Source organism: Notechis scutatus, chromosome 5 (assembly GCF_049901735.1).
Source record: "Notechis scutatus isolate UNSWTSFEM ecotype Mainland chromosome 5, rNotScu1.2, whole genome shotgun sequence".
NCBI lineage: Eukaryota > Metazoa > Chordata > Lepidosauria > Squamata > Elapidae > Notechis > Notechis scutatus.
The window spans coordinates 19,803,091-19,813,493 of NC_142013.1; the positions used below are offsets into that span (position 1 = coordinate 19,803,091).

General features: G+C 37.6%; 1 protein-coding gene across 1 annotated transcript in view; it reads left to right on the plus strand.

Moving 5' to 3' along the window:
• The window catches only part of RNF17 (ring finger protein 17), a 58,168-nt gene extending 47,883 nt beyond the window's left edge, over positions 1 to 10,285 (plus strand). Inside the window, exons 27-34 of the mRNA XM_087966242.1 lie at positions 1,049 to 1,177; positions 2,850 to 2,909; positions 3,332 to 3,448; positions 6,293 to 6,437; positions 8,612 to 8,747; positions 8,902 to 9,091; positions 9,450 to 9,548; positions 10,122 to 10,285. Of these exons, the coding sequence (XP_087822368.1) occupies positions 1,049 to 1,177; positions 2,850 to 2,909; positions 3,332 to 3,448; positions 6,293 to 6,437; positions 8,612 to 8,747; positions 8,902 to 9,091; positions 9,450 to 9,545 (873 nt within the window). The 3' untranslated portion in view covers positions 9,546 to 9,548; positions 10,122 to 10,285. The remainder of the gene's footprint in view (positions 1 to 1,048; positions 1,178 to 2,849; positions 2,910 to 3,331; positions 3,449 to 6,292; positions 6,438 to 8,611; positions 8,748 to 8,901; positions 9,092 to 9,449; positions 9,549 to 10,121) is intronic.
• Positions 10,286 to 10,403: the final 118 nt, after the last annotated feature.

Below are 10,403 nucleotides of genomic sequence, written 5' to 3' on the forward strand. Positions count from 1 at the left end.
TATTTTTCCCCAGGTCACATGATCTGGAGTCCTTATATGTTGTTATTAGACCCTGGTTATGGGGAGATCACACTCCCTGTTTGCCATGGAGTTCTCTGTAGGAAGGAACAATTTGTTCAATCTGCTCCAAATAGACCAAGCAGGAAGTCTAGGATTCAACACAACATGCATGGCTGAATGGCTGTAGATTTTAAGGTCTCCTAGATCTGGAGATCTTCTGCCATTAATTCCGGAAGAAATTGCACTCTCATGGACAGAATTGGTGGGTAATCTAGGGGTCCTCCAAATAAAAGTTCAAGTCTTCAATCACTTCAAAAACATGATAGTTTTAATTCATAACCTGAAATCCGAAGGAAGGGGCAAATCATGTTCGTCATAAGTATGGGAAGTATCAGTCAAAAATTCCTGCTTCCAAGGTTTCATAAAATAGCATTTTCACATAGACAAGACCAGGAAGGAGTTGACCTTATTTAATTGGATTGGAGGGACTTGAGTCAGAAGTAAAAAGAACGTAGCTTCCCATTCTTTTTTCTTGATGAGTTCCACATGATTTGGTACAGAACCACACAGGGCCTTAAAAATGACAACCATTGTCAAGAACCCTAACCCTGAGGTGGTCTACAAAAGTAGAAGTCTTTTCCTCCACCAACACCGAAGGAACTGAAGAACTTGCTCTTCACTCTGATTCTGTGGAATGATCCAGAAGTATTGAAAACCTCTGACCAAGAAGGTTGTGTTCCCCTGATCCCAGCTTCTCCAGAGGTTATTCACAAGTGCAACCAATGCAGTTTTGGGGATGCATCCTTGTCTGAAATCAGACTGCCAAGAGTTTAAATAGTCTATTTTCCTCTGTACACATGTAAATATGAAATGTGCTTCTTCAACAAAAGTAATTTGTTTGGGGGTTAATGATACATGTTGTCATGTGTGAGCATTATAGCATCTCTCAAATTACTACAGACTTTCAGTCATAAGCACAGGCCTTTTTTTAGAGCTGCTTTTAGTAGCAAACGGGATGGTAATAATGAATTTGTTACTCTTTCAACAGGAGCAGTCAAATCCTCCTTGGGGAAAAGTGTGTGTCAAACTCTGGTTTTCGGGGATGTCACTATCTTATTTCATGGCATTCCATAAACATTGTATTACCGAAGAGGATGGTGATTCTGTATTAACAGGGGTATTTTTTTTTTTCAATCATTAACAATTTAACTCAAACATTTCATGCTGAAACAAGTTACTTATCCAGGGATAGTACTATCAAGCATACTGCTGGTTGTGATGTTGTGGTCTTTAGGGTTATAGTTAGAAGTTGGCTCAGTATTGAAAATCTTACGGAAGAGAAAAACTTGTAAAAGTAATGAAAACAATGTTTATCAGTGAGATACGAAAATTAATGATTTAAACTCTTAAGAGAGTACCATAACTACTTCCTCTTATATCACCAGTTCTAAACAACATTCCTAGATGTAATCTGGAGCTGAAATTGCAAAACTAATGCATAGACATTTTTCCCCAGTATAGCATTGATTCTTTCTTGACAAGGACTTTGAAGTTTCTAGAAGTTTCTTGGCAAAGGATTTGAAAACAAAAAAATAAAAATGTTTGCTATTGTCAGTTTTGTTCTGGGACTGAGTTGCAAATTGAGGAACAGCCCATAAGACAGACAGACCTTACAATTTTCAAGAATCTTATTATGCTGTTACAATGAATCAGTGATTGTTCCCCATCAAATTCAGTCTAATTCCTCCTTTGTGTTTTGCTATGCACTGTCTCACAAGTAGATGAACTTCCTCACTTGGGAGCTGTTAGTGCTGTGCAACCAGTGTGATTTTGATTTTAGCAGCTTGTAGCCTTAGATCTTAGCTTGTGCATTTCTAGTTTAAATCTTATTTGCTGATGAACATCTTAGTACCAGTTTTTTATCATATTGTTACAGTGTATCTGAAAATTGGGTGTCTACACAATTTCAATTAAAATTTTTATTTTTCCACCCTAACAATTTTCTAATTTGTCTCAGGATAGTAGCTTTTCACTTTGCCTGTAAAAGTATTTCGTTTTACCTATCTTATTACCCGAACAGTTGTCAAACACCATCAGAATATAATTGCACCATGTAACTCCATGGTTTCTGAGGTAAACATAGATCATCTGTTCAGGGCCAGACATTGATTTCCTTGTACAGTTTTTGAATGTTCAGGTTAAGTATTCTCTTTGGAAACACAAACCCTGTGCCTAATGAACTGGTTATGCTGTGACTAATTTCTTTTCTGTAAATTTGCTTTAGAATTCTCTAGGAAGCCTTTAGCTCTCTGTTACTACAGAGTAAATGGCCCTTTTCTTTTGAAAATTCAGCAATCTGTGGCTGACATCTATTTAATGTATTTGAATATTTATTTGGCTGTCTCTTCAAATTTCATCCCTATCTTGCTAATAGTTTGGATTGCTTATACCATTTAATATGCAGTTTGGGGTTTGGTCTCTGTAATCTATACATAAGGTAGGATTGGGTTGGAAGGACCCTTCAAGGTCTTCTAGTCCAGCCCCCTGCTCAAGCAGGAGAACCTATACTATTTCAGATAAGTGATCGTCTAATTTCTTCTCCTTTTGTTACCTGATGCCTCCAATTTAATAAATTGTTCACGATGTTGTTCAAATGTTACAAGATATTTTACCATCCCCATAGAAGGCCACAAAACTCCTTCTTGTAAAGTTGCTGACTATTTCGTAGTATAGGTAGTCCTATATTTTCCAGCTGAAAAACATTTTTCTGCTTTGTATACATTAAGAGCTTCCTAAATGTAAGTCTGTGAAATTAATACTGTATTAATATTTGAATTTATATGTTCTAGGATTCTAGGTTAGAATGCAGTAATGAAACCTTGGAGGAAAATTGTGTTATCAGTTATGAGGTAAGGTTTAACATTAAATCAATGTAAAGGTATTTAATACCTTTAAATAAATGGTATTAGATTCCTACTGTTACCCTGCCTAGCCAATAGCACATTATCTATTACAGTTTGTTCCCAGACTCAAGATGGATCATAGCTTTGTAGAATGGAATCACCTTGGAAGATTGCCTTGGATTTCTTCCTCTGCAGTAGTCTAGGAATGTTCATATGTTCAAGTGGCAATAGTCCTCCAATTAACTACGTTCCAAAACACCTATTTCTCAGTATTTAAAACAGCAGAGAAATTAGCTGCCCTCTAAACAAAATGGGTACATGTACAACATAGTCTCCACGACAGGTTGTTCCCAATGCCTTCAGAAGCACTCCTTGATGTTCTCTAGGGTTGTTTTGCAAATTGTGTTGTAATAATTTGCTTATTTTAGGGATTACTGAAGATTGAACTAAAGACTCCTCTTTTGCCACCTTATACTTCTCCATTATTGCCTATCCTTGGAGAACACTTTCCAGTGAAAGTAACACACGTTGTGTCACCAAATGAGGTATCTAAATTAAAAATGTTGAACAAGCACCATCATTAACAAGTCTGTTTTGTTTTGTTCACCTCTGTTGACAAAAATTGATTTTAAGTATTTTGTTTGTAATTAGTGCTTTTAATTGAGCTACATCGAGCAACTTACCTCATGTGAAGAAATAATTTTGTATTTTAGATTGAGAATTTTGTGTATCATCTATATAGTACTAAAAGAGTGGTGTGGTGGCTGAGAGGTGGAGCTCTCACCTCACAATAAGGAGGCTGTGAGTTTGATCCTAGGTAGAGGCAAATATTTCTCTGTCAGGGCACAGTGAGAATATATCTGCTGAAAAAAACTCCACATTGGCGACCGAAAAGGCATCTGGCTGGTAAACACTCAGTTCCATTCAGTTGCCCAGACTCCACCCTGCAAGGGATTAGGGGGTAATTACAAGAAGAATACTATATAGTATTAAAACTCTCGTGCATCATAAGGCAACAATTTGTGTATGAAGTTGCTTACAAAATATGTCCAAAATCCGGTAGCCATTGGCCTACTAAGGAAATGAAATTTGGGGAAGTTATGGCTGCTCAGTGGGGAATCTGCCAAGAAATCAGAAATTGCTTGCACTCCCACTGCTTTTTGCCTGCCCATGGTCATTCTGCTTCTCTGTTTAGATAAGGAAATATCTCTGAAATGCAAGCATTTCTTAAAGGGAAAATGATTCAGAGAGTTTTTCCTCATCTACTTAATCCACTTAATGATGACATTTGAAAATTATTTATGGGAAATGCCCAATAACAATCATTATCATAAAAACTATTAATATAAAAATTAAAATTCAATATATGGAGTATTTTATGTGGTGGTGCAGTGGTTAGAATGCAGTACTGCAGGCTAATTCTGCTGACTGCTGACTGCCAGCAGTTTGGCATTTCAAGTCTCACCAGCTCAAGATTGACTCATCCTTCCATCCTTCCAAGATTGTTGGGGGCAATATGTTCTGCAAAACCCCCTAGAGAGGGTTGTAAAGCACTGGTGGTATATAAGTGGTATATACGTCTAAGTGCTATTGCTATTGATTTTATATAAAACAATACAATAACTGTACAGCTCCATGCTAAATAGTGGTGACAATTGCACCTAAATTTCAACAGCAACAGAAAGGAGGAAGGCAGGCAGAAGATTTTTCCCCTTGAGTTTCTATGGCAATTCCACACAAAATATGTATCTGATGGAATAACAAGTAGTATCTTCCCTACTCTTTTGGTACATTGCTTCTAATTTACACGAAGGTACTCTCAGTCTAATAGATTGTTTATTGAGTTCCATTTGGGACCCTTCAAAACCGTCTAGGATTAAAGATAAGTCACAGGACTTGAATATTTAACCTGAATATTCTAGCTGCTGTCTTCTTCCACTCTAGAAAACTTTAGTCTAGAGAAAGAATGCTAGAGCGCAAATAAGGAATGTAAAATTGCACAGCTCTAGAAGTGAAAAAGGTGCTCCTAAGGGGACTAGGTGTGCTCGATGCATCTACCAGAGAACCTTAAAAAATGTAAGTTGCTACCACTTTACAAGTTCAAACATATTTTAGTTCAAGCTTATATAGCAGCAATACGCCTGCAACCATGCCCCCTCTTTTCCATTTCAGGTCCTAATAGTTGCATATCACAAGGAGAAATGTGTGTGTGAGAGAAGCTTATTGTTTGTGGAGAATCTCCTGAGATTAAATTTCTCTTGCTCAAATTCATTAGCGTAACATTTCTCTCTTCTCCCCTCCCCCCTATTTTTAATATGTCAGTGTTTCACCCAGCTAAGAGTGGCAGATGTAAATAACTATATACCCTGTTTCTCCAACAATACAGCCTCCCCCAATAGGAAGTCCCAGCATGTTTTATAGGCATGAAATGAAATTAAGCCCCTCCCCCCAAATTAAGGCCTATATTAAAACATGCGAAATGGGGGGGAATGGTGGGGGGGGGCTTGCTGTTAGGAAGTACTTTTGTTGCACACCCGGATATGGTGCTGCCTGCGTTGACCCCGATATGAAGTGCCCCACCAACGCCGAGGTCAACATCTAAGCCGTCACCGCCCGCCCGAAGATGCAAGAGGGGGGGGGGATTAAGTCACCCCCGAAAAGACGGCCTAGCCATTTTTTCAGGGCTCAAAAAAAAATAAGACCCAGCCTTATTATATGAGAAACACGGGTACATATTTACATATAGCAGCCAATGTTGTGGTATTAAGTTTCTGCTAATTCAGTAGCAGTTAGAGTGCGGCATAATATGTTCACAGCTTTATAAAAATTTAGGATGCAGTTAGGAAAATGCTAATAAACACCTGTACGTTCCTCAGTGGTCTGGGAAATGAGCAGCCAGAGAAGCGGTATTAGAAAGAAACTGAACATATCTCCACCCTCAACAAATGAAAACATAAACTTGATTTCTAAAATAAAAGTAATGCAGTAATGGAAATTGTAACCTGATCTCTTCCCTGCTAATAACTTGATAAGGAAAAATGAACATTTTGCTCTTAATGAAGTTGATTGTTAGGAATTTGATTCATAAATACATAACCCAAATCATGGATGTGAGTGATTTGATTTCCAAAATAGGGCCTTTTTCCCTTCAGAAATTCCTTTTTCGTCAGCATGTGAATTTGTTTTTTGTTTTTTAAATATAAACTCTGCTGCCATTGTAGGTTTTATTATTTACTTTTTTGCTTATTTATCAAACTGCTCCCCTTTTTTTGATTAAAATCAAGGTTATCTCTCGATATATTATTATATCTAACATCCTTTGCTTTTACATGAACAAACTTATTTCTGATCTTACAGTCTTTTGATACAGATACTTTCCTCTATCCCAGGTGTATATTTCCATTGTTCACTCAAACAGCACCAGCCAACAGAGATATACAGAAGATAGCTTGGATTCTGACACTCTAGAGAAAGCTTTGGCTCAGTATAATCGGAACATAGAGACTCTTCCACATCTAACTGATTTTCAAAAAGGTATAGTACTTAGAATAGAATAGAATTCTTTATTGCCCAAGTGTGATTGGACACACAAGGAATTTGTCTTGGTGGCAAATGCTTTCAGTGTACATAAAAGAAAAGATACATTCGTCAAGAGTCAAGAATCATCAGGTACAACGCTTAATAATAGTCATAGGGTACAATAAGCAATCAAATCATACTAGGAACAGTATAAATCGTAAGGATACAGAGACAAAGTTAAAGCCATATAGTCACAAGTAGGAGGGGATGGGTGATGAGTGATGAGAAGATTAATAGTAATAGTAATGCAGACTTTGTAAATAGTTGGACAGTATTGAGGGAATTATTTGTTATTATTAGAATTATTAAAATTATTATTAGAATCTTAAGAAAATAAATATGTAATAGCCTGCTTTAAATATTTTCAGTTGTATTCAAGGTGGCTAATTCCTGTTTGCTTAGAAGCCTGAGAATCGTGTCCTATTTTGCATGAGCTGCTTTCCAAGGAAGCTCTTCCACATTTAAAAATAGGAGAATCTTGCTGAATTGGGCCATAAGCCCACCTTGTCCACATGGATGCATGCCAAATGGAGAAACTCACATTAGGAAACTCACAACCTACTCCACTGTCACTTCCCAGCAAACTAATATGCCAGAGTGCACACAATGTGACATAAAAGTACTTTGAGACGGGCGTTGAATAAACAGCAATACAGCATTTACAGCATGGAAGCAGGCACGGAGACAGAGATACGCCCCGACAGCGCCTCTCTTATAAAACAGACTCTTAAAGTGGTATCAGCCCCAAAAACCTCATTCCAGCATTACATCCTTGTAGCATCATTACAGTATTACAGCAGCTGGTCAGCTATTAAATCATTACCCTGATACACTACTCAAGGTTTGGTGCCTGGGATTCAAATAGCCGTTGATATCACAATTCTTCATGAAATTGTCCAGTTTCCTTTCAGAACCAGCCAAATTGACTTGAAATTCCCAGGAAGAATACATTGCATCCATGGCTAAGAGGGTCTTTGGAAAGGATGTTTGTGTGCGCCACTTGTGCCCATTGCTGGACTTTTCTCACTTGTCACTTCTTGTTTGAGTCCATCTATCGATCTCGGTTTACAACCATTCATTCAGTGACCATTTGAAGTTACAGTGAGGTTGAAAATATGGATTTATGGCCTGCGCTCAAAAGTTATGGCCATTGCTGTGCCCCTGCAGTCATGTGATTAAAATTTAAGGACTTGGCAGCTTGATCACGCTTAGACTACAACTCCCCCTTCCTGCCTATCACTTCCCCCCCTTTTGGCCATGTTGCACCATATTTTGTGGGGTGACAAACATTTCCAGAACTGCATGGCTCTGGGGTTCCATTCCATGCCCTGGGAAGATTCAGCCACCTCAGGAAGCATCTGCAAGCATCCCCCAGCTGCCTTCCCTCCCAACCTTTCGCCTTTTGCACCCAGTCACCATAGCCAAAGCAGAAGCACCTCACTGCCTTTATTGTCTCCTTTTTGGACCTGCGATGTGATCCTGGGCATTCCAAAATCTCTGACTCTTCAACAGCTCTGCTAAACCCCATCAAGCTCCAGTAAGCATTCATTCAGTCTTCTCTCCCAGTTCTCTGCATCAATTTTTCGCTCAGAGGGTATGTGTAGTAAACATTTGCTGGAGAAGATGAGTCCAGAAAGGCTTCATTTGTTTTCCTTCTGTTTAGTTTGCTTTAAAATAGTAATTGATCAATTGCTGAATCAACAAACCTGGACCTCACTTGAATACAGGTAGTCCTCGACTTACAACAGTTCTTTACTAACTGTTCAAAGTTACAATGGCGCTGAAAAAAGTGACCTATGGCCATTTTTCACACTTAGCGACCATTGCCGCATCCTCATGGTCACATGATCAAAATTCAGATGCTTGGCAAGTGGTGCATATTTATGACAGTTGCAGTGTCCCTGGGGTCATAATCCTGATTCACTTAACCACGTTACTAACTTAACAAATGCAATGATTCACTTAACTGGCAAGAAAAGTCGTAAAATGGGGCAAACTCACCACAAATGTTTCAGTTAGCAACATACATTTTGGCCTCAACTGTGGTCGTAACTAGAGGACTACCTGTAGTTTTGTGCTATCGAGTTACCTGACATTCCAGCTAACTGAATGGTATGCTTGTCTTGTAGACATGCCCTGCCTCGCAGAATATAGTGACGGTCTGTGGTATCGAGCAAAACTCATTTCTATTCTTGAGTTCAATCCTGTTTCAGTTCTTGTGGAATTCGTTGACTATGGGTCAACTAAAACATTGCCCGCCAGCAGGTAAACCTAGAGATGGTCTTTTTTCAAATCACTTTATCAAGATTGATAAATAACTAGAAATTTTGTGCAATAATAGGTGTTCCTGTTTTAGATTTAATTAAGATGGTCATAAATTTATCAGCGTGTGTAGCTTGACTTGCAAACTCTGTTCTAGGTTGCGTCAGATTCCGCCTAAGTTCCTGCAATATCCCACTCAAGCATTCAGAGTGTTACTGGCTGGATTTAAACCTGCTTTACATAATTCCGCAACAGAGAGAATTCCTTATTGTCCAGAATGGAGCCTGGATGCATTGTGGGCTGCAATGAACTGCTTTGAAGGCAAAAATCTCAGTGCCTCTTCAGTGGTAAGCCCTTTTTTTTATCCTTCCCAATTTACCTCACTTTCATCTGGGAACCGTATATTCCTTCTATATGTAAATCTCTCCACTGAAGCTGCTTGGAAGAAATAAAATCCAGGAAGAAATTAAAAGCTAGGACCATAGCCAGACTCCTTGATAAGTAGGATTTGTATTCAAAGCTGTATTCTTTTTCATCTTTGTGAAAAGTGGCATAAAGGTATTGAATTTATAGTATGGTGGTCAAAATCCATTATTTTCTAATTGTTTGCTTTATCTATGTCTGCATATTGTACTTCTATTGGAAATACTGATATTGCTGCTGAAACTATATTTGTTGTCTCTTTTGAAAAACCTTGCTTCCAAGACACATTCACCAGAGCACATTATATTTTTATATGAAGATGGACGTCTATTTCATATGAAACTTGTGGAAATGGGATTTGCAGAACTGACACAATGATAGGTAAGCAAGCAGCATTGGTTATTATCTATGTCTTTACCAGCATTTTAAAACTATTGATCGTGCTGAAAATTTGCAAAAAATTAGAGCATGAAAAGTTTATGAATGGATCCCACTAATTTTGATCAGTGATTTTTTTTAAAAAATACTGTAGTTCTTGTAGAAAATGTTTTAAACCGTGTAAGCCCTAATATTTCTAGGAATATATAAAATAAAACTTCAACTTTCCTTTTTTTTTTAAACTCAGTCATAAAAATCAGCCACATACAGGGGTGGATTTAAACTGAAGATGCTAAGAACTGTATCCAAATTGTAGCCAAGGTGGAAAATAAAGGCACCAGAAAACTGAATTAAAAAATAAACAGGAAAGTTCAGTAAAAGGACCAATGCTCTTATAGGTGTTTGTGAATAATAACTGTATTATCCAAATGGTTCCCCCTTTTTACAATCATTAATGCAATAAGGACTCAGTAGCAATACTATTTAGAAGTTGATTGCTTGAAAGTTTGTGGATATCTATTTTTACAGTCCCAGGTATTGATACATCGGAATAATACTGTTTTTTGTTTGTTTCAGATGTGGACTACCTCAATTTAAAAAAAATCAACTGATTTTGTACTAAAACTGTCTTAGTTATGGTTTTTTGTAACTTCTGGAAATTCTACACAGAAGTGTGAGTTTTTTGTTTACGTTGTTCAAGTGCTAATAGTTGTTTAAATAAAAAAATAGTTGGATTTGCATCAAAATGTCTTTACATTAGTTTGTTTTATTTAATAAGTAGGGATAGGGGAAATATTTCCATTAAGCATGGAACTTCCTGACCCAAGAGCAAAAACTGTTGCTTCAAATTCTGGGTAA